The sequence below is a fragment of the Phalangium opilio genome, unplaced genomic scaffold (genome assembly GCF_054372755.1).
Source record: "Phalangium opilio isolate 3A_F unplaced genomic scaffold, DU_Popi_V2 ptg000048l_1, whole genome shotgun sequence".
Classification (NCBI taxonomy): domain Eukaryota; kingdom Metazoa; phylum Arthropoda; class Arachnida; order Opiliones; family Phalangiidae; genus Phalangium; species Phalangium opilio.
Window position 1 is genome coordinate 5,856,458 of NW_028324170.1, and position 23,999 is coordinate 5,880,456.

The window sequence follows — 23,999 nt, forward strand, 5'->3', positions numbered from 1 at the left end:
CCCGGGAAGAGGGGGTTCCGGGACTTCGACGCGCACTAACATTACTCTGTTCTCCATTCCTACTTATAAAAATAAATCTATCCCTGATTGAATTTAAAAGTTCCAAAAAACAACATCATGCTGATATTTTATGCTTTTACTATTTACTGTTTTCGTAGAGTAATGGGAAACGGTTTTCAGGACATTAAAACAACTGGGCAACGCCAGGTAGCTTAGTTAGTTTGCTATAAATAAGGTAACTTATTTACCGACCCAAAAATTCTTTAACTTAAATTAAAACTATACGCTCTATATATGAAAAATCCCGTCCCAATTTTAAACTTTCTTTAAAAGCTAACAAACGAAAATACTTCTTGCGAAAGAAAAACAAATTTCGATGACTTTACTGTATAAATTGAAAGCTAAGCTTTGTTCTTGTTAAAAATATTGTTTTTCAAAAATATCATTATAAATCTTGAAACTTAAAAGGGGACCCTTAAAACCTTTTAGTTATACGGCGTTGTTAAGAGCAGTATAGGCCTTTTCGATTCTTACTCGTCCCAGCCTTATCTATATTACAATAAAAGCTTATGCAAACTATAGCTCGTGAAATGGAATGAAATGGTCTATCCCTTTGATAACGATTTTCTGATTGATCTAGAAAGAAAGACCAATCTTTGTTCGTTATATATCGGTCTATAGAAGTTGAAATATGTTCTTCAAAAATACGCTGCATCATAGAAACAGAGGAAATATTGGGAGAAGATTATAAACTTTAAGAAGGTGCCGCTATTTCCGATTATAGTCATAAATATCTATATTAAATACCTGACCCAACCCATAGTGTTGGTTGAACGAAAAAAAAAAACCATTTTTTAGGCTTAGCTCCCCATAGAAAAAGCATTGTTTTTTCGTGTCTTGTCCTTTCGAATAACTTAAAACTACAGCGAAGTTACGTTTCAGAATACTTTTAAATTAACAAGTAACTATCCAATGTTGAACTTCTGTACTGTGAGATCGCAATCTCGGATTTGTGTGGTCTTCAAGTAATGTAAGTATAACCTTCACTTTAAGCAAAAATAGATGCGCTCTTCTTACTAACTCACATTCTATTATTTATGTTCGTTTTTTTTTTAGTCATAGCAATCATAGAGTTTCAATAAGGCTTCCACATGATATTCTATTTCCTCGTTAGTTTTTAATAAAATTGGTCAGCTGTAAAGCAAACCAAATATTAGTTTGAACTAGGTCGACTTCATCCTGGGGGTTATTTTTACTGTTCAAGTAAATATATTAAGTTTCGGAGCGAGCCAATAATAAAAAAACGAAGCGTGGTTGTACTTAAGTAAAAATTTATTAACTGAAGGTCAAATAACTTATTTCCCCAATATCTTCAACCTTATATCAACACGAAGAAAGCCCGTAAGATGAAGTAAAGTTCGAGAAGCTCAGATCAGGGATGATTTGGGAGGATAGAACTGTGGCACAGATCAGTTCAGATCTCGCGGACCAAAATACTACAAATTACTTCGGGCTTTAACTAATGGACGTTTGGGAAAGAAAATACGGCGAAAAGGGTTGGTAAGCGTAACAAAACTCTAGGAACGAACGGATATTAACGTTTCATAAAAAAAACCAAATGGAAAGAATTGGAAACCTTAAAAAACATCGTACCCTTCTTATCTATTTATTTCTTGCTTAGGTAACCGGAGTTACCCGAACCGGGTGTAAGTTTCCCATCTATGTTGACGCTAAACACCAAATAATCTTTGGAAAAACCAGTATGAAATATCTGAACGATGTTGTTTTTATTTTAAACTACCCTTTTAAGGTTAAGGGTTTAGAATAGCACATTCAGGCTTAGTGGCTAGATGGTGTCCGCGAACCACACCTTGAGGAACTCATCCAAACTATTTCTAAGATATTCCTGTAGTCTTACTGATATCAACCTTGATGCAATTTGGTCAAATTCGGAAATTTACGAATTGCACAAAAGGAACGTTCTAAACAAACAAACCATTTTTCTGAAAAACGATACTGTTTAGTACGCCACTAAAGCTGTAGAAATTATCATCAATTCGAGAAAATGGCGTTTATTTACTCAATATCGAAGATATCTTTGAGTATCAGTACTTTAATATTTATCTTTAATATTCGATGTAACGTAGATAAGAAAATTTAAATCGTTATTAACATAGATGAGTGGTTTTATCTCTAGAAACAAAAAGGTTTAGGTTGTACGCTGTTAGGTACGTTATTATCAAAGTTTCTAGGCTATATTGGGAATTATCTTTGCTCATCAAGCTCTATTAGAAATATATTAAAGCCAAGTTATTAAATTAAATTTCAATAGGTAATGCATCAGAGAAAAACTATTTTTAGTTCTATGACTCTTCAACTTACTTACGGGCATTAACCTATGGTTAATTCAATTAATTCTATGCTGAGTTCGGTTTCTAATTATTGAATTACGCTAATTGGAAAATTCCCTTCTTGTAATAAATATTGTCATAGTAACTGAGGAGCGACATAAAATGTTCGAAATGTATTTTTACAACTTGACAGGCAAGGAAAATTTATACAAAGATCAAATAATTGGAAATGAAAACTTTATGGCAACCACGTTTTCTAGAGTGCAAGATGTTTTAAATAAGTGTAAAAACTACCAATATTTATTCTTACAGTAAAAGCAATTCAGTCAGAAAAATATACCCCAGTCGTTACTGTAAAAAAACTATACCGAAACGTTTACATAAACCTGTAAAATTCATCTTTAACTTCAGATTCGTATATTTCTGATTTGTATTTTACGATAAGGCAGTTTGGGTATGGGGTATAGATTGTAACTTAATTATATGTAGCTTGGTCATTTGAACAGATGGGCGACACTATTATTCTGTTGTTATCCTGGAGCACTTAAGGGATGCACCTACAGATAACTTTATTACAAACTAACGATAATAACCAAAGTTAAACTCGTAATTTTATCTCTTGATCAAGCGACACAAAATGAACTTCTATTGGCTAAAATGTATTTAAAATGGAATATTTAGGAGTGAGCAAAGGTCAATGGAAAAAAGGTAAAGTAAGGCTGAAAGCTTTCCGTAGTTCCCAATCTTCTCTACCTTCTATGGTCGACCAATCAGTAATCTATTTTATCATTTTCCTCTGTCAGACGAAAATAGTTCAACTTTTGAGGCATTCTGGGAGTTACAATAAAATGATGGATTTCGTAGTGAATCGGTTTGCCAACGCGCTCGCGGGATTGTTATAGGCGACCTTTTCCCTTAGTAGACCCCAGGGGCAGTAGATATTTTAAACTCAGCAGTCGCATAAGCTACCCTAACTGTCTAACTTTATGTTATTGCTATTTGCTTTTGGTTGCAGGAACTCTTTCACCAATCAATCAATCACAGGTTGTCGTTCGAGAAAGTCTTCGATACATTGGTGACTTTTACGTCCTTAGGAAAAATCCTGAATTGGAAAAGAAGACCAAAATGGTATGGCTGGCTTGAGGGACATGACGCCATTGATGAACGACTTCTGGGAAACCATTCCTCCTCCCTCAACACCCTCCTGAAGTTGACACATTTACTCTTTTTCATTCGCCTCCTTTTTTAAGCAAATTCATCGTGGTTTAGCCTTGATTCTTTTTATATTCTAGTGTAAAGCAGAGTACATATATATAATTTATATTTCCCAAAGAAGAGTCGAACCATATAAGCGTGAATTTGCAAAGAAGGATGTATCTAGATTATTTTCTTGGTGTATGTCGCCATGTCGTTATTGGAAGTATGTTGTTTGACGTACCAGGATGTTTCAGTGAATGTTTGTGATAATCTCATAATTCATAATTTAAATCGATATGCAGGGTGTAACCAGGGATAGATTTAATTTTAGAAGTAGGAATGGTGAACAGAGTAATCTGGGCGCGCGTCAAAGTCCCGGACCCCCTTCCACCGGACGGAGGGGTACGAAAGAAGAGGCGGGTCATAGTGACAGAGGTAAAAAGAAATTACGTATTTTTCACCGTCCTCGGCAGCAACGTCATGAAAACGTAGTTTAAGTGAGCCAATAATATAATTTAAACTTTTCGTTATGTGTTGGAGGGAGGGGCTCTATACTGGGCTATGAGTCGGACTGAAGTAAATACTGACCGTTCTCCATTCCTACTTCTAAAATTAAATCTATCCCAGGTGTAACATATCAGATTAACGTTTATTTTGAGTTAAAGGACAGGTTTAAGCTAAAGTTTTCTTAAATCATTCACTACTGCTAAAAAATTCTGAAATCGCTAACTAATAATTCTCAAATTTGCATGGTTAATTATCCATTAGCATTGATCGAATCTTTTTCTTTTAATATAGGACCTATATACTTTTGCTATTAGCTCTGATTTAACAAACCCTGGTATTAGACCTTCGTCCTGGAAGAATCAAACCATGCACGCAAGCAAGGTTAGTAAATTAGATTCAAAGCCAATTAAGGATATTCAAAGGTCTTTAAATTTGGTATCATCCCTTTTACTAAATCAAGGTTCGTGAAGCGTCCTAGTTGAATAACACGCGTCTCTCCTTCTAGGTGGAAGATTGCAAATCCCTTGAAAATAACGCTTGGGTTTAACTCGAGTCCTGATTGACGTAGATCCAAATATTTGGTATCGTTTAATAGAGAACAATTGGGGCTATCACACCCTTAAAGAATTTCTCTGGAAGTGGTGTTAAGCTAGAGTTATGAGCACCTAAAGTTGAGGTATAGTAGTGGCGGAGTAATACCACTTGAGATCATAAACTTATAAATTGTCCACGTATACGTATAAACAATACCAAGGATTAAGCTTAAAAGCTTTTCTCGTAAGCTTATCTCATTGGCAAACAATTGTTATTAGTTAGTTCTAGAGATTGAAAAATAACCCTTCGTGATGATTGGTTCTTTTTTGCCTTCCTCGGCTTCCCCCGCATTTGACTTAAACACTAATAACTAAGAGTATAGGCTCAGAATTGTCATTGTTTAAACAAGAAAGATAAATTGCCTCTCGCGCATTTTCTCTCGAAAGTTCCTAGTTCGGAGGCGTTTTTAAGCTGGCGACAAATATTTGGGTCGTAAATTTGAAGTTGCGCGCAGTTTAATCAAATTATTTTTCCGCGGTTAAAGATACATAGATCTTAGGAAAAGTCTTAAGGCTTCTCATTTTTATTTCCCTGCTAGGAATTCAGTTCATTTACTACGTTTATAAGATGCGCGAAGAGGGGTTGGACACTAATAATATCGACTTTCAAACTGTAGGAATCGATTACGGGAAATCAATGAAATCATGGGAATCTTCCCGAAATCAAGAGACTCGTGGGAATTTTTTAAAAATCAAGGGAATGATGAGAATGTTTCACGTGGGTAAAGGAATCATTAGAATATCACGTAAATCCAAGGAATCATACAAAATCTTTTGACAAACAGCATTGATTTCGAGACTCAGAATCACGTTTACAAAAGTTACTCTAGTGTTCAACCCCTCGATGCAGTAAGAGTGAAGCCTAACTCGCTTGTCAGCGGCTTTTAAACTCTTTTACATCTACTGTCTCATCCATAAGTTTATCATCATCTGTAAGTCTCGGTCACGATGGCATCATCACGAATCGATGAAGTATAATTTTAGTATTTGGAAGAAACAAATCGCTGGGCATTTTGCATACTTACTTAGCGTTATAGACTTATGGTTGTACCAAAATGCAGGCGTCTTTGGAGTATAAGAAAAATCATTTTTCATCTGTCTAATGACCTATAAAATCTCTTTGCCCTTCATCACGAGTATCCTATAGCTAACTAAATTTTAAAGTAAGGAAATATGGTTAAGGCTTAAGGAACTTGACGTAGAAATTAAGCCTTATATTATATACGGTGCTTAAAATATTTTAGAATAATTCTAGCGTGTAAAAAAGCCATTACGTTCTGGTCCCTCAAAATAAGTCAACTTCTTCCTATACTATTCTTATTCTAAGTTGTTCTTTAACGGTGTTCGATATTGAGAAATATGTATTTTAAAAACACTATTTACTTGCTTCTTGATTGCTTTAGGGAGTCAAGTATATATTTGGGGCTATCTCTGTAAGTGTCAAGGTTCAGGTCACAACCCTAGTGAAAATAACGACACGTTATTATCTTATTTATTTCGAGCTCTCATTATCACATGATAAAGGTATTTCCTTGGAAATCAAGTTAAACAAGAGTTATAACATGACTAACCCATCAAATTTCAGGTTCATGTTGAGACCTTCTCGAAAATTACATGTCGTTTTTAGCTCGTTTAAATAATTAACTCCAACAAATTATTTGGTATAGTTGAGTAATGGAAGATTAGGCTATCACACGCCTAATAAATTTTCCTGGATGTGTAGTCAAGCTATGCCTGGAGATATTGTATCGACAACCATTTTTAGGTCGAAATTTCTCGAATTACTCTTTCAAGAATATGTGTTGAACTTAATTACTATTCCGGGTTAACCATTGTCACGGCCAATTTTCCTCGCAAATTAGGTAGACATATAAGTAACGTAATTAGGTTAAGTATGACGCTTCCCATTGGTGTAATATTAAAATTTTGGGATGAGGCAGTTAGGGGCAACAGAAAAATAACACTAAGTGTCACCCACAAAAGATTTGACAAAAAACAATAACAGGTTGTGTCTTGGAGATCATGTTTTATTCGGAAAATTGAATGACATACTTATTTTCGTTACATAACTTACGGTAGACATTCTTTGTTATTATACAAAGCCAGTAAAAGACAATGAAAGCACGCAATCCTAATATATATGTCATCCTTGGACGACAAGTTTGCGAAAGGTTCAAACTTTATTTTTAGTCCGCCGTTTCGTTAAGTTATGCAAATTTTGGGATTTTCCCCAAAGTTTGCTTTAAATTAAGCAAACTCTTTGATTAATTGAAAATATCAAGAATACCCGTAATAAGGCACGTTTGTTTCCGACGGTGTTTATCAAACTCCGCGTCGTGAGACTTTCATATCAACTTTTTAATTTTGAGTCGAAAAAACTGTAAATAAGGTTCAATAGAAAATTTGACATAATACAGGGGTGGTAGGACCGAAGTACGGTGAATTGGTTCTATGGGAAATTTTGAATCAAAAATTTTCTATGACATTTTACCATAATTAGGGGTCACCGTTTTCAATTTATGATTATATAGGACAAAGTCACGTTCAGATGTTTTTTAAAATGCATTCAATTACCCGAAGCTGGGGAAAAATCCTATTAGAAAGTATTAGAAAGGTGTATCATTTATTTATAATCTGCCAAAAGATGTGTCGCAACTTCGAAAACTTTGGAAAACATGGCATCATAAATCTTCATGAACTGAAATCAACTCTCGAGTCTTCGGTTACTTACCTTAAATACACTGAGTTTCAAAGTCACGAAAGAAACGTACTTTGTGAAAAAGAAAGATATTCATGCGCTAGAATAGCTTTTTGGGCAAAATGGTACAGGTTCTAATACAATAATCTATTTTAGCCATGACGTGAATCTTCTTGTGGTCCATAAAAACGGCGGAAGCGATTTTCGTGGATTATTCAGAGTGCGTAAGTAACGTAAAAACAATAAGTCTGACACTTCTCGTTGCCTTTTTTCGAAATTTCTTAAGAGGGGTCAGTCAGAGGCACGTTGTTGTACCTGTGACTTTAAAATCTGTACACAGGAAATACGAGCAATTAGCCCTGGGTTTCTTAAGGACCGTGATTTTATGCGAAAACGTAGCTTCTACGATAGACTAGATAAATAAGTAGAGTATCCGGAAATAGTGTTTAACCAGTAGCGTCATCGAGTTTAACACCTTCACAATTCGCACTTATCGTTGTAAGGTTATAGGTATGAGAGTGCCACTACTTTTGAGCAAATGTCAATATAGCGTATGAGGTTAGTGAACTACCCCGTACATCTTTTCCCACTACGTATTTTTTTTCACCCATACCAGAAGGGGATAATAGAAGAAGGATGACACTCTGTATCCTCTTAATGCTTTAGTTATGTAACGTCATTCTTCCCAGGCTCACCCTTTTAGTTTGCTTTCCCGCTCATCAAACTACAAATGGGCATCGCACCGTAAGGTGAATTCTATAATTGTTTGGCACTAAATCCCCAGCAATCATCCCACAAACCTCGTCTTGACGTGCGACAAAAATTCACAAGCGCGTCTTGCCAAATATTTAAACGCTAATAGAGTAATGATGAAGGAACTATTTATCGCGTATGTGATTCGTTTTAGTAGCCTTGCTCTAAATGTTCCGATGTTGGGAAAAGTGACGTCACACTTACCCCGCTTTGTGGTACACTTCTCTCGAAGAGAAGTATTATATACTTCTGTCCATACCCATTTCTTGCCAATATGACATCGGGACCCGTACTATACTAAAAGGTTGCGGTGTGATAAAAGAAAATATGAAAACTCGTTTCTGGTTATATGCTTAAGTATTGTATATGTAATATAGTTTTTTGGAAACTTGAAATCCATAAATCGAGAGTTAGAATAGATGTTTATTGTCGCATATAGCCCACAAACAATTCTACAAGATTGAAAAAAAAAAATGTAATTCTACCAACTTTATTTCAATAACATACATAACATTTAAATTTCTTTACAAATTCGCGTATTTCTTTTTGAAAGCAACCTCACTCTCGGTACAAATATATGAATTAATTTCTTCTTCATTAACCGTCATTGAAATATTTGGATTGAACGGTTCGGAGGATAATTTTCTTTTAACAGCATTTCGAAAGGCGTGAAACCCAACTTCATCCTCGTTTAGTTCCTTCAGCATATCTTTGTCCTTACATTTCATTTTGTAATTTTCAATGGCCTGTACTTGGAGACACTTGGAGTATTTTAAAATATCGTCCAAATATTCTAAAACGTTATTTTGGTTTATAGTTTCGTATTTTAACCACGGGAGTTCTTTGCAAAGTTTCACCAAAGTTTTCTTCATTTCCTGCGTAAAGGAAGTCATGGCCACTTGGTATTGGATGCCAAATTGTCGGCAAAAGGCGCGAATGTTCGAAAATTTGGGAGTTAAAGGTGATAATTGCTTCCAAACCAAGAACGCGGCAGCGAAAATGCATGCTCTAGGTGACTTGCTAGTTGTTAACCAACATTCACGACTTAAAGCCAGTAGGGCAGTTGTTTTTTCTTTTATGTTTTCCTTCTCAATTTCATCAGTTATTTTTAAAGTGTCAAGAAATGTTTCAGTTAATTCTTCAACTGAAGCTGATTGAAATACGATGTTGAAATGTTTGTTCAATACACTCATAGAATGAGAAATTTCTTCTTTGTTACATTTAACAACAAAACAAATATTGTTTACAGAGATTGGCCAATTATTTTGGCGCATTTTAGCATAAACACAGGCAGCTGCTAAATTTTCTTTGATTTTCAAAGTGGTGTGAATAACGTGATCTGATCGGTAAACCCTTTCGTAAAGTTCTTCAACCTCTTTCGTCATATATTCTGGGAGGTTATAGTGTGAGCTTAGAATTTTAACCATGTTTAACCCTATTTTTAAGCCTCGAGAAGATTTATTGCTGCTGCAAATGTAGTTTCGTATGCCAGATGAAAGTTGTTTGACGTTAAGTAACGTTTGGGACTTTGCAGTCAATAGTTCTGACATTCGTAGCTCCTCTGAAGCTAAATAATTCGTCGAAACGACTAGACCGCAAGCCATGCATACCTGTTGTTGCTGTCCGTGGTAATCGTCTTCTTCCACCGAATTTTCAGCTTGGCAGCTTGGGCAATTTTTCGACATGATTGGTTTTTTTTATTTATTAAGTTAAGAAGGTGAGCTTGTATTTATTCTAACGAAATCCACAACGCCTTTACATATCCCTCACCCACCAACAAACGTCGGCAATCCCTAAATTACCGCCAACTTGGAATCTGCCGAAAATTGCCGAAAGTAAAATAGTACTTTTCCGACTATGCGTCGTCTGCTAGAAAACACCCTTTGGCTGGATTGACTTGGCTTTCGACTTAAGCGGTAAAATAGAGTAGTAATTCGGCAAATCAAAAGACTAGGCGGTAAAATCCAAAAAACCATGATTAAAGCTAAATAACGACTTCATTTGAATATAATAACGCAAGACCATTTAAATACGTTTAAATATTACAAATCAAAGTAATTAAAACGTTTTCTCTCAACAAAAAAGCCTGCGAAACACGGTACAGTAGTGTGTTTATTTTCCGCATTTTTCGAAACAAAACAAAATTAAAGCTAATTAACGACTTAAACAAGTTTAAATTAATCTTATACCTAATGCTCTTTCAAAATTTTCGGACATTTAAACATCACTTAAGTGGAAAAACTATACTTAAAATCCAATAAACTCCTCCATTGTCTAACGCAATGCCATTTAAACACGTTTAAATAATACTAATCAACGTAAATTCGAACGTTTACTCTCATAAAATAACAGCGCGAAAACTTAGCGGTAAAATTGTCCCTTCATTTTTGGCATTTTCCAAAAGAATGAAAGAAAAAACACTAATTAAAACTTCTATTGGTTCTATCGAATCATTTAACGCAAAAAAAATTAAATTTCGGCAATTTCCAGAAAAACCGTATATATAGCTAACTAACTAATTAAGTAAATTGTTTTCAAATACCAAATCGTTTTGCCTGTTGTACCGAACCACGTAGCACATAAATTGACAACAATGACCATTAAAATAATTTTATAATTAACTTTAATCATTATTTATATTCCAATTTAAACATCAATTCAGTAGAGAATTCGCTTAATACCGATTAAGTTTCATCATCGTCTAATGCAAATGTAAAGACACACCTTTAATCATTAATTACCAAAGTTAATTATACTTAATGGACTTCGTTACGATTTATCTCATTCAAATTACCCGCTACAACAACATGGCTGTCCAAACCAGGCGGTAAATTAGTGTATGGACACTTTCGGCATTTTACAAAAATCACGTCATTTGCCTACTCTAGAGCCTAGATGGCAACCCCATCCCCATCGCCGTGAAACAAATCAATAGAAAAATGGCTGTCCAAAACCAGGCGGTAATTTAGTGTATGGCCGCTTTCGGCATTTTACAAAAATCACGTCAGTTGCCTACTCTAGAGCCTAGATGGCAACCCCATCCCCATCGCCGTGAAACAAATCAATAGAAAAATGGCTGTCCAAAACCAGGCGGTAATTTAGTGTATGGCCGCTTTCGGCATTTTACAAAAATCACGTCAGTTGCCTACTCTAGAGCCTAGATGGCAACCCCATCCCCATCGCCGTGAAACAAATCAATAGAAAAATGGCTGTCCAAAACCAGGCGGTAATTTAGTGTATGGCCGCTTTCGGCATTTTACAAAAATCACGTCAGTTGCCTACTCTAGAGCCTAGATGGCAACCCCATCCCCATCGCCGTGAAACAAATCAATAGAAAAATGGCTGTCCAAAACCAGGCGGTAAATTAGTGTATGGACACTTTCGGCATTTTACAAAAATCACGTCAGTTGCCTACTCTAGAGCCTAGATGGCAACCCCATCCCCATCGCCGTGAAACAAATCAATAGAAAAATGGCTGTCCAAAACCAGGCGGTAATTTAGTGTATGGCCGCTTTCGGCATTTTACAAAAATCACGTCAGTTGCCTACTCTAGAGCCTAGATGGCAACCCCATCCCCATCGCCGTGAAACAAATCAATAGAAAAATGGCTGTCCAAAACCAGGCGGTAAATTAGTGTATGGACACTTTCGGCATTTTACAAAAATCACGTCAGTTGCCTACTCTAGAGCCTAGATGGCAACCCCATCCCCATCGCCGTGAAACAAATCAATAGAAAAATGGCTGTCCAAAACCAGGCGGTAATTTAGTGTATGGCCGCTTTCGGCATTTTACAAAAATCACGTCAGTTGCCTACTCTAGAGCCTAGATGGCAACACCATTGCCGTAAAACAATACAAAACAATGAAAAAATTGCTGTCCAAAACAGGCGGTAAAATATGATATCAACACTTTCGGCAATTTCCAGAAAAACCCTATTTAAAGCTAACTAACTAATTAAGTAAATCGTTTTCAAATACCAAATCGTTTTGCTAGTTGTACCGAACGATGTAGCGCATAAATTCACAACAATCACATTTAAAATAATTTTATAAGTAACTTTCTTCTATCTCGGCATTTTAATTTCCTAATTTAATCATTAATTAAAATGAGAAACCCCTTAAAACCGATTATACTCTATCATTGTCTAATGCAAAGAGCTTTAAATGCGTTTATTCATCACTTATTAAATTTAATTTTACTTTAAAGTCTTCATTACGATTTCTCGCATTCAAATAACCCACGGCCAAAAATGGCTGTCCAAAACCGACGGTAATTTAGTGTTCTATACTTTTTCGGTACTTTACAAAGGGACCTAAGTTACTGTAGAGCAAACACTTTGCTGTAAAACAACTCACGAAAAATATTGCTGTAGGAAACAGGCGGTAAGATAGTGTTTTAATGTTTTCGGCGTATTACAAACAAAAATAATCAGGGGCGTGCCAACCTTTTTACTGGAGCGGGGACAAAATCCTACACTGGTAGAGAAAGTTGTGTAAAAATTTTGCACTTGTGTAAACAACTTTGAGCAACCTTAACCTCTTTCCAAACTCATACAAGAGCAAAAATTATTTTGCAGTACTTCAATGTTGTTCAGCACTCATCAATGATCTAAGGCTATACAGTATCTCGCATGCACTGTAAAGTTACGAAGAGGTCCTCATGAACGTGAGATTTAATGAATGGCCAATTCAATACTCGTGGGATACAGTGGCCACGATTCTATAAGGTGCCATTTCTAGAGTAGCATACATTTCTCTCTTTTCGTAAATCGTAGAAAATAGTAAAAACGCAAAGAAAATATGTCTTTAGCCAGAAGTCCATTAAATTAGCCTAGGAAGTAACCAAAAGCGGGGTTTGGGACTCCCCTCTCTTGTGTAGCAATACTGAAGTAGGGCGACACAATTTGCCCTATCGAGAGAGAAAAAACTATTGGCTGAAAATGAACAATGTATGTCTAAAAGGAACAGAAAACACCCCCTTCCACAGTAAAACCGAGCCCTCTTTAGCATAGAATCAGGAGAAGGGATGGGGCTAAGACCATTAATGGTCTTAGGATGGGGGTGTGAATTTAGGAACAGTCAAGGTCATTCAGTTTTTTATGACTCTTCATAAACCTATTGAAAAAAAACTATTTAACGACCGTGGCCGTTCCTTTTTTTATTTTTTTTATAAAGCAAACAATCTACCCTTTAGAGATCCAGCGTTCATGGACTGAAGGAGTCACGCCCCGCTCACGTCAAGAAAGACTTCCTAGAGAGGAGATTTCTAACAGTGTTAGGAAAGGGGGAAAATTTAACCCCCTATGCATGGAGTTAGAAGGAGTTCTTACCCCAGCAGAGACGTACGCTATACCAGCTATTGTAATTGTTTACTTCCTAGGCTAATTTAATGGACTTCTGCTTTAGCCTACCTATTCTTTCCCAAAGTTGATAGCTACAATAATTTGAAGCACTATCGGCTACACCCTTTCTCTCTTGGGTTAATTAGCTCTATGATTAGCCACGGTTATATGCGAAAGAATTGCAACACTATACTGTATAGAAAACCGTGGTTGCTATATGTATACATGTTATGTGTAAAGAAAAATGGTGGAAGTCAGGAACGACACATTCTCGAGACTGTCAAACAATGCGAAATTCTTCATTTCCAGGACTAGTTTAAAAATGATTCTACATTTCTACAAAGATACGACAACCTGAGCTTAATACTGAACTTCAAAACCGTCCTCGAGCGACGATTTTTGAACTATCAAAGCTGTCACTTTTACCAATCCCCTTTACGATTGCAATATTTATGGAATATATTCGCATGCATCACACTAAATAACTGGGCATCAGCGCAAACTCCATTGGTTATTACATAACTCCACGGAGTAAAAATTGAAGAACTTCAAATAATTTATTTATAAATATTACGAACATGTTAATGATTAAGACCTGTATTTTCTTAATCACTTCCAAAAACTGACTTCCTCTCACAACAATAATACACTGGGTAATGAAAATTTCACTTTCAATGAAATTTTTTACTATTTAGACTCAGTCACCAGAGGGGGGCGATTCCCCCGCTGCCCCCGTGGTTGGCACGCCCCTGAAAATAATTAAAGCTAGTTAACGACTTAATACTAAGCTCTACTCGTGTCGCGAATTAGAGATCAAAACATAATACCACTTAAATTTTCGTTATGATCTTGATTATTTTGAAATTTAAATATCAATTAAGTTGAGAAATCATTTTAAAACGCATTACATTCTATTATCTTTTAATACAAACCGATTTAAGTACTTAAAAATTTCAATAATCAGTCTCGAAAAGTTAGGGCGAAGAGGAAAATCAAGTGAATTTTTAACTTATTCTCCTAATATTTATAAGAAATATCTCGAAACGATTTTAAAAATCAAAATTGATTCACATTTCATCGATTAATCATTGGCAGCACATCCGACCGATTCGACTAATCGTGTAACGTCCTGCTAAAATTATTTCAGCCACGCTCAGTATCGCGCACCACGATTATCACACTGCGCACATTGTTTATCTTATCTCGCTCACAAATTTTGCTCGACAAATCGCGTGCGTGCCAATTAATATTTTGTTGTATGCTGTAATTGTAATATTCCGGGGAATCGAAGAACGGATAGTTTTAGTGATTATCCCCTCGATGAGTTTACAGCATAGACTTATGCCGATGTACACTTATCGCATCTTATAAATTTATAACATGAACTTATGCCCAGAAGCGTTTGAAAGAGAAAGAATTTGGTAAAACACCCAACTTGAGTTCTTTCGCCGGAATATTACAATTACAGCATAAGTAAATTTATAAGGGTAAAATTTTTATCACTGTTTAGGGTTGGACATCGAGGGGCTATTCACTCTGATTTTATGCACGGTAAATCATTTAAGCATTGTAAAAGATAGCGCTATCCACTCATTAGGGTATGTACATTGTTATGTCGTGGGGATAAGACGTGTGTTTTTTTGCTCTTCGATTTTGTGTTTAGCCTAGGCTTAGCTTCAGTGATAGAACAACTCAACTTTGAGTTTCCATTGAGAAACTTATAACTTAGACTTGCAACATTCTTGCTTAATTGATGAAATGGGTAAGAATTGTCTGCCAGATTGTGAATTTAGAGGAGCTGGAGAGAAACATGGTAAAATGATATTCTGTGGATTTTGCAAAATATGGTTCCACCTAACTTGCCAAGGCCTAAAGACTGCTATCTCCGGGTCTTTTTGGATTTGTGATACTTGTGTGACGGATTTAATAACATTAAGGGAGACCATTGAAGATATAGATAACTTTAAAGAGGAATCCAAGACCTCTATCCAAAACCTTAACATATCCATCAAATCCATTAACCAAGAAATAATGGAGATAAAACAGCAATTACAGGAGATAACTAGCTCGACGAAGGAAATTCTGGACTCAAACCTCTCCAGCCAGCTTGACGTACTTCAAAATAAAATTACAGTTATTCAAGAATCTACCGCTAATACTTTTGGACTTTTGGACGGAAAAATAAATCGTGCCCTGGTAAAGCCAGGTCTATCAGTAAACCCGTCTTCTAATCCGGGACCTGACTTTCATAACAAAGATTCTCATACCAAGGATACTCAAGCCATATGGCATGCCCCTCCTTTAATTATGCCAGTGCCTTTTCAGGAGAAGTCGTATACTAACATCCTGAAACGCAATGCAGTTAAGGGACAAAACCATATAACTTATCCCGAACCTAAAGCACAACAACTTCAGCTCACAGTGAACAAGCTCAAACCTGGAAAATTGAAACGCCCTGATGGTATTGGTAAAATGCCGGAAGACCGTGTTACCTCTTGTAAAATTAAGGCTGCAACCAAACAGACGTTTGACTATTTTATCGGAAATTGTTCGAGTAAGGCTAGTGAAGCTGTGATAAGAGATCACTTAATTGACTCTGGCATTACTGACGTCAGTATTCGGCAAACATATAAAACCAAATCTGGCAATACTGGTGTTAGAAATTTCATTATGAGAACAAATAGTGAGGCTAAGAAATTATTAAATCCGCTACTATGGCCTTCCGGGGTCTCTTGCAGAAAACTATCCGGTAGTCAGCCTCGTGAGGACTCTCCAAAGACCTGGGGTACAAACGATGATGCTAACTTACTAGTCTGGTCAAACTCACCTAAGTATACATATCAACTTACAAACTGTAATTCTGAGGTCTGCGTACAAGATATATTGTTGCATCTAAACGACTTAAATATTGACTCACCAAAAGTAACCATAAGCAAAAACTCGGAATACTGGACAACTAATTTTATTATTGAGTGCAGTAGTAAATTTGACAGTGTCATTAGAGATGTACAAAATTGGCCGAACCCTCTACGGATCAAAAGATTATGGGCGATCCCTAGCCCAGAAATAAGTGATGTCGATAGTGACCTTGACAATACAGTATGACTAGACTCAGAAGGCTCTATCAACCAAGTTGATGATGTCAATAGTAACCGTGACAATACAGTATGACTGGACTCAGAAGGCTCTAACAACCAAGTCAAAAATAATTTAGGCAAAGCCACCCATGGTCTTAGAATAGGTCATCTAAATATAAGAAGTATTAAGTACAAAATTCATGAAATTGAATACTTATTGAGGGAGAACAATATTGACATCTTAGGTGTCACAGAGACCTGGCTAAATGATACAATCCCTGATGTGGTTTGTTATATTGCCGGATATTCTTTCTGGAGACAAGACCGTGTAAAAAAGGGAGGTGGTGGAGTAGGGATTTTCTGCAAATTACATTTAGCAGTTAACCTAGTGGAAATTATACCTGAAAACCAGCCGGAGAACTCGGCTTTGGAATCCATTTGGATTGAGATGCTTTTCCGAAATTCGGGAAGGTTCTTTATAGGAATTGTTTATATTCCGCCAGTGGTTAATATGACTGATACCCTAGAGGACTTACAAAATTGCCTCTCCTGTTTAAATAGTAGGCCTAATACAGAGTTAATTCTGTTAGGTGATACAAACTGCGATATTTTACCCAGAGTTAAAACAGCAAAGACCAAATTACTCATGCAAGCTTTAAAAAATTATAAACAAGTAGTTGCTAAGCCTACCAGAATAACTATCGACACTACAACCTTAATAGACCACATCTATACGAACTGTCCAAACCGAATTATTGGCAGCTTTGTGCAAACTTGTAGCGCCTCGGATCACGACCTTACCTGGATTATATGGAAGAAGTCCTGTCCAAAGATATCCAAAGTAATAAAACCTGTTCGGAACTTCAAGAATACCAATATGGACCTTCTAGTAACTAATATTCAACGGGACCTAGGGAACATCAATTTTGAACTCAATGATCCCGAAAAAGGGCTTGAACTATTTTTACAAACAATTAACTTGCATTTAAACATCCATGCCCCTATTAGGAAAAAATATGTCCCTGAGAAAAGCAACCCCTGGCTAACGCCTTATATCAAGCATCAAATGCACTTACGAGATGTATGTAAAACAAAATCTAGGAACCCTAGTGTAGTAGAAATATTTGGTCCACTGTACAGGAAGCAAAGGAACTTCGTGAACTCCTTGATATATAAGAGCAAAACTAGCTACTTTAAAAATTCTCTAACTCAGGACTCCACTAGGTCTACTTTCTGGAGGGTAATTAAGCCGCATATAAGTCATAAGTCGGATAAATTAATTAATTGTCTTAAGATAGGAACTGATACTATTGATTCTCCTAGAGATATAGTAAATGTACTAAATAAATATTATATAAATGTGGCTAGTGACCTACTAGAAAAAAATGACCTAGTGCCGGCTACCCTCCCTGTCTTACCTAAATCAGTTCAATTAAATGCAGAGGATAAATGTAAACTGCTCTCAACTTTCCCGCTTGTTACTGAAAATGAAATATTTAATATGCTGAAAAAATTGAAAATAAATAAGGCTAGTGGAATAGAGGATTTTGGTCCGGTAATATATAAGGGCCTAGCAGCGATAATTGCTAGACCATTAACCACTATTATAAACATGATCTTGTCTACGAGCGAGTTCCCTCCACAATGGAAAACTGCGAAAATTATCCCAGCTTTTAAATCCGGAGATAAAAGAATTCCCAAAAACTATAGACCGATCTCTATTCTGCCGACCTTATCTCTTATATGCGAAAAACTAGTGTATAAATCGGTATACAACCACCTGGAAAATAATAACTCTTTATATCAATACCAAAGTGGATTCAGATCAGGCCACTCTACTATAACCTGTATCTTTGACCTCTATGAAACCATTTTAAAAAATCTTAATAATGGACTATATGTCATGCTAGTTTTTATTGACATGTCAAAGGCATTTGACACTGTTCAACATGACTTACTACTGTCTGACCTTGAACAGCGGGGTATAAGTGATATTGCCTTGAACTGGTTTACTACGTACCTTGCTGCACGAGGGCAGATAGTATATCATAATGGGCATTACTCTGATAAGCTGGTCATTAAACATGGTGTACCTCAGGGTAGCGTTATGGGCCCGCTACTTTTTAACATATACACGACAGATATTCATGACTCTTTAAAAGGATCAGTTTCCAAAGAATATGCGGACGACACAGCTCTTGTGGCAGCTAATAATAATTTACAGCATCTAATTAGAGATGTTGAAAATGATTTAACCAGTCTAAAAAATAAAGTTACGAGTAAAGGCCTTATCATAAATATTGATAAAACAAATTTCATGTTAATCTCCCCGAACAAGAAATTGAGAAATGAGTCTAAGGATTGCGTTGACCTGTGTCATGGTACAGTTAAGAGAGTTAGCCAGTTTAAATATTTGGGCCTATGGTTAGATGACCAGTTGTCTTGGACGGCCCATGTTGATTATTTAGTAAAGAAAGTTGATATGAGACTATGGACTTTAAGACCATTACAGAACTATTTGGACTCTGAAACCATAAGATTGCTCTATATGGCCTGCATTCAGCCCCTTATTGCGTATGGGATTATATTTTACTACAATACCGGTAAAGTAAATAAAGATAAGCTAAGCGCTATTCATACGAAGTGCTCTAAACTCATATCTAAATCTAAAAAATTCTCCTCTGCCACCCTGGCTAGGACTGTAGCTAACATAAAAAATCCAGAATTATATTACTTCCACGCGTTAATGGTATTTATGTTTAAAGTAAAAAACGGCCTATTACCAGAATATGTCCTAAACTGGTTCCCTTCTAGAAAATTTGATATAAGTACCCGAGGGGATAGTCTAAATTTTTATACCGAATGTTGTATCACGAGTAACAGAAATAAGAGTACTAAATTACAAGGGGTTAAAATATGGAATGCATTAACCAACCCGATCAAATCTATACAGACTATAAAATTGTTTAAGTCTGCTGTTCATGAATACTTCGCCGAATCGAAAGAGTATACGGTCTGAATCAGTTGCCTTTATGTATTTTTTATAGAATAATGCTTATTATATTTTTTAAATAGTTTTTATTCATGTTAAATTAATTAATTAATCGGACGCCATTGTAAATAAGGGTTTTCCCTTAATGGTATATCCAATAAAAAAGCTTCTATTATTATTATTATTATTAGGGTATAGAGGGGCTATTCACTCGTACGATGTGGCTAATATTAAAATGTTTCTCGATTTCTGGGAAAATAGACGCAACTTCCGATACTAAACACCGCCTTAAATCAAAGCGCGGGTCCAACGTCGGAATATACTTCCTTTTGCTCTTTAAAAATTCTCCTCGATTTCTTTGAATTTTGAAATAGGGGAGCGGGATTGAAAGCGTTAAACCCGTATTGTTGACGGGTGACAAGAATTTTAAAGGGAGTATTGAACCTTCCATTTAAGCAAACGTAAAAAATAATTCACAATGCTTAACCTTAATAGAGCAATTAAATGCTATACTTAAACATACTAAAACAATTAAATGCTATGCTTAAACTTTCTATTATTTCCTCTTAAAATACACGAAAGGAAAATATCACCTCAGCACAATTCTCTCCCATTCACTCTCCCTTCAATGAACGATGTGGCTAAAAATGGCTGTCCAAACAAGGCAGTAAGATAGTTTCGGCAGGGATAGATTTAATTTTAGAAGTAGGAATGGAGAACGGTTAGTATTTACTTCAGGCTGACTCATAGCCCAGTATAGAGCCCCTCACTCCAGCACGTAACGAAAAGTTTAAATTATCTTATTGACTCACTTAAACTACGTTTTGATGACGTTGCTGACGTGGACGGCGAAAAATACGTAATTCCTTTTTACCTCTGTCACTATGACTCGCCTAGCTTCTTTCATACCCCTCAGTCCCGTGGAAGGGGGTCCGGGACTTTGACGCGCGCCTACATTACTCCGTATCTCCATTCCTACTTCTAAAATTAAATCTATCCCTGGTTTCGGCATTTTCATAAGACACCCTAATTAAACCTAAAAACTATTTAAGTAAGTTTTTTTTGGAACACCAAATATTTTTAATAGTTCTACTCTATCTTACCGCCTGTTTCCTACAGCAATATTTTTCGTGAGTTGTTTTACAGCAAAGTGTTTGCTCTACAGTAACTTAGGTCCCTTTGTAAAGTACCGAAAAAGTATAGAACACTAAATTACCGTCGGTTTTGGACAGCCATTTTTGGCCGTGGGTTATTTGAATGCGAGAAATCGTAATGAAGACTTTAAAGTAAAATTAAATTTAATAAGTGATGAATAAACGCATTTAAAGCTCTTTGCATTAGACAATGATAGAGTATAATCGGTTTTAAGGGGTTTCTCATTTTAATTAATGATTAAATTAGGAAATTAAAATGCCGAGATAGAAGAAAGTTACTTATAAAATTATTTTAAATGTGATTGTTGTGAATTTATGCGCTACATCGTTCGGTACAACTAGCAAAACGATTTGGTATTTGAAAACGATTTACTTAATTAGTTAGTTAGCTTTAAATAGGGTTTTTCTGGAAATTGCCGAAAGTGTTGATATCATATTTTACCGCCTGTTTTGGACAGCAATTTTTTCATTGTTTTGTATTGTTTTACGGCAATGGTGTTGCCATCTAGGCTCTAGAGTAGGCAACTGACGTGATTTTTGTAAAATGCCGAAAGCGGCCATACACTAAATTACCAAGGTCTGTATACCGCTTCGCATTATTAGGTCGGAGCATCCTTCAGGGGTGGTAAGCGGGAGATTCTCCTTTTTGTAGTAGGGGGGCTCTAGTAATTTTTTCCCTTACTATGACGTCTTACGTGGGCTAGAAACAAGAATCCGCGGTGGCTGCGTCCAGAGAGAAAACGTCTCTCTACTTTGAAAATTGTATACCCCCTTTCTTCTTCACCCCTACCTAACTTTCAATGGTTTAGGGAGAGGGCGAGGCCGATTATCCGTTATAAATTCAAATCTTAGGCGGTAACGGCGCGTTGCTAATTCTTTCTGAAAGGTAAATATTATTTACGTCATGAACTTTTAATTTAATGTAAGGTTTTACAAATCTACGAACTATTATAAGAATGAATTATTGCCATCACCTTTCAAAGCTGACGATGATAAAATGAAAATGAAAAAAGTTACTACTTGAAATAAAATTTGATACAAAATACTTGGTCTTCTCATTTTAAATGTAGGTCTATTATGTGTATTATGTGTACATTATAATTATCCTAAATAACGGTGCACATAATTTATTTAATATAGCAATTTTGAATGCAAAAAGACCTTCGTGTTTACACGTATATAAAGGCCATTAACGTCGATTAACGTCGTTCTCCTTTTTCCGGACATACAAACTTTATATCTCATATAAGACAGATCGCGTATTCTTTGGCGCCCACGTATGACGTCAATGAAAAGAGCTAGACGAGAGAGGTAGCTAGAACGGTAAACCGTAAAATCCCAACACCGAATACGCCCGCCTTGCTAAATTACCGCCTGGTTTTGGACAGCCATTTTTCTATTGATTTGTTTCACGGCGATGGGGATGGGGTTGCCATCTAGGCTCTAGAGTAGGCAACTGACGTGATTTTTGTAAAATGCCGAAAGTGTCCATACACTAATTTACCGCCTGGTTTTGGACAGCCATTTTTCTATTGATTTGTTTCACGGCGATGGGGATGGGGTTGCCATCTAGGCTCTAGAGTAGGCAACTGACGTGATTTTTGTAAAATGCCGAAAGCGGCCATACACTAAATTACCGCCTGGTTTTGGACAGCCATTTTTCTATTGATTTGTTTCACGGCGATGGGGATGGGGTTGCCATCTAGGCTCTAGAGTAGGCAACTGACGTGATTTTTGTAAAATGCCGAAAGTGTCCATACACTAATTTACCGCCTGGTTTTGGACAGCCATTTTTCTATTGATTTGTTTCACGGCGATGGGGATGGGGTTGCCATCTAGGCTCTAGAGTAGGCAACTGACGTGATTTTTGTAAAATGCCGAAAGCGGCCATACACTAAATTACCGCCTGGTTTTGGACAGCCATTTTTCTATTGATTTGTTTCACGGCGATGGGGATGGGGTTGCCATCTAGGCTCTAGAGTAGGCAACTGACGTGATTTTTGTAAAATGCCGAAAGCGGCCATACACTAAATTACCGCCTGGTTTTGGACAGCCATTTTTCTATTGATTTGTTTCACGGCGATGGGGATGGGGTTGCCATCTAGGCTCTAGAGTAGGCAACTGACGTGATTTTTGTAAAATGCCGAAAGTGTCCATACACTAATTTACCGCCTGGTTTGGACAGCCATGTTGTTGTAGCGGGTAATTTGAATGAGATAAATCGTAACGAAGTCCATTAAGTATAATTAACTTTGGTAATTAATGATTAAAGGTGTGTCTTTACATTTGCATTAGACGATGATGAAACTTAATCGGTATTAAGCGAATTCTCTACTGAATTGATGTTTAAATTGGAATATAAATAATGATTAAAGTTAATTATAAAATTATTTTAATGGTCATTGTTGTCAATTTATGTGCTACGTGGTTCGGTACAACAGGCAAAACGATTTGGTATTTGAAAACAATTTACTTAATTAGTTAGTTAGCTATATATACGGTTTTTCTGGAAATTGCCGAAATTTAATTTTTTTTGCGTTAAATGATTCGATAGAACCAATAGAAGTTTTAATTAGTGTTTTTTCTTTCATTCTTTTGGAAAATGCCAAAAATGAAGGGACAATTTTACCGCTAAGTTTTCGCGCTGTTATTTTATGAGAGTAAACGTTCGAATTTACGTTGATTAGTATTATTTAAACGTGTTTAAATGGCATTGCGTTAGACAATGGAGGAGTTTATTGGATTTTAAGTTTAGTTTTTCCACTTAAGTGATGTTTAAATGTCCGAAAATTTTGAAAGAGCATTATAAGATTAATTTAAACTTGTTTAAGTCGTTAATTAGCTTTAATTTTGTTTTGTTTCGAAAAATGCCGAAAATAAACACACTACTGTACCGTGTTTCGCAGGCTTTTTTGTTGAGAGAAAACGTTTTAATTACTTTGATTTGTAATATTTAAACGTATTTAAATGGTCTTGCGTTATTATATTCAAATGAAGTCGTTATTTAGCTTTAATCATGGTTTTTTGGATTTTACCGCCTAGTCTTTTGATTTGCCGAATTACTACTCTATTTTACCGCCTAAGTCGAAAGCCAAGTCAATCTAGCCAAAGGGTGTTTTCTAGCAGACGACGCATAGTCGGAAAAGTACTATTTTACTTTCGGCAATTTTCGGCAGATTCCAAGTTGGCGGTAATTTAGGGATTGCCCAAACGTCAACACTCTACAACTGTCAACTATTATATAATTCTATATGCAGACCATGGTACAGACGACGTAAAAAGAGATTGGATTTCGATGGTGCCTTGGCCTCCATTGCTGGTGCCTTGGCCTCCATT

At 36.2% G+C, this 23,999-nt stretch overlaps 2 protein-coding genes across 9 annotated transcripts; one reads left to right on the forward strand and one right to left on the reverse strand.

The window, feature by feature from the left end:
- Positions 1-653: 653 nt before the first annotated feature.
- On the forward strand, positions 654-9,880 carry LOC149673985 (uncharacterized). Of its 8 annotated transcripts, none has more exons than XR_016366968.1 (7): positions 654-762; positions 943-1,030; positions 1,117-3,059; positions 3,155-4,436; positions 4,561-4,731; positions 5,266-6,172; positions 6,234-9,880. XR_016366968.1 is itself a non-coding variant. In XM_089839814.1 (7 exons), exons 2-5 carry the CDS (start codon positions 3,020-3,022, stop codon positions 4,600-4,602), a joined length of 285 nt encoding a protein of 94 aa, XP_089695940.1. In that variant the 5' UTR covers positions 680-1,030; positions 1,117-3,019; the 3' UTR covers positions 4,603-4,636; positions 6,052-6,172; positions 6,234-9,880. The 8 variants fall into 8 exon arrangements, 2 of the variants coding, with proteins under 2 accessions (XP_089695940.1, XP_089695939.1); XR_016366971.1 differs by having other exon boundaries at positions 680-1,030; positions 5,266-5,580; positions 6,052-6,172; XR_016366970.1 differs by having other exon boundaries at positions 680-1,030; positions 5,266-5,370; positions 5,434-6,172.
- LOC149673986 (transcription factor IIIB 50 kDa subunit-like) lies at positions 8,503-23,993 on the reverse strand. The gene is made up of 2 exons (XM_089839812.1): positions 23,871-23,993; positions 8,503-9,876 (listed from the first exon to the last, which is right to left on the reverse strand). Exon 2 carries the CDS (start codon positions 9,782-9,784, stop codon positions 8,624-8,626), a length of 1,161 nt encoding a protein of 386 aa, XP_089695938.1. The 5' UTR covers positions 9,785-9,876; positions 23,871-23,993; the 3' UTR covers positions 8,503-8,623.
- Between the last annotated feature and the right edge of the window lie 6 nt (positions 23,994-23,999).

What these genes read in the sequence shown, in the direction of transcription:
- LOC149673985 (XM_089839813.1), top strand. Translation starts at nt 3,020, where the DNA reads ATGGAATATTTAGGAGTGAGCAAAGGTCAATGGAAAAAAG. An exon ending in CAAAGGTCAATGGAAAAAAG is followed by an intron (nt 3,060 to 3,366) that starts GTAAAGTAAGGC and finishes TTTTGGTTGCAG; the next exon opens with GAACTCTTTCACCAATCAAT. An exon ending in AAACCATGCACGCAAGCAAG is followed by an intron (nt 4,437 to 4,560) that starts GTTAGTAAATTA and finishes CTCTCCTTCTAG; the next exon opens with GTGGAAGATTGCAAATCCCT.
- LOC149673986 (XM_089839812.1), bottom strand. Translation starts at nt 9,784, where the DNA reads ATGTCGAAAAATTGCCCAAGCTGCCAAGCTGAAAATTCGGTGGAAGAA.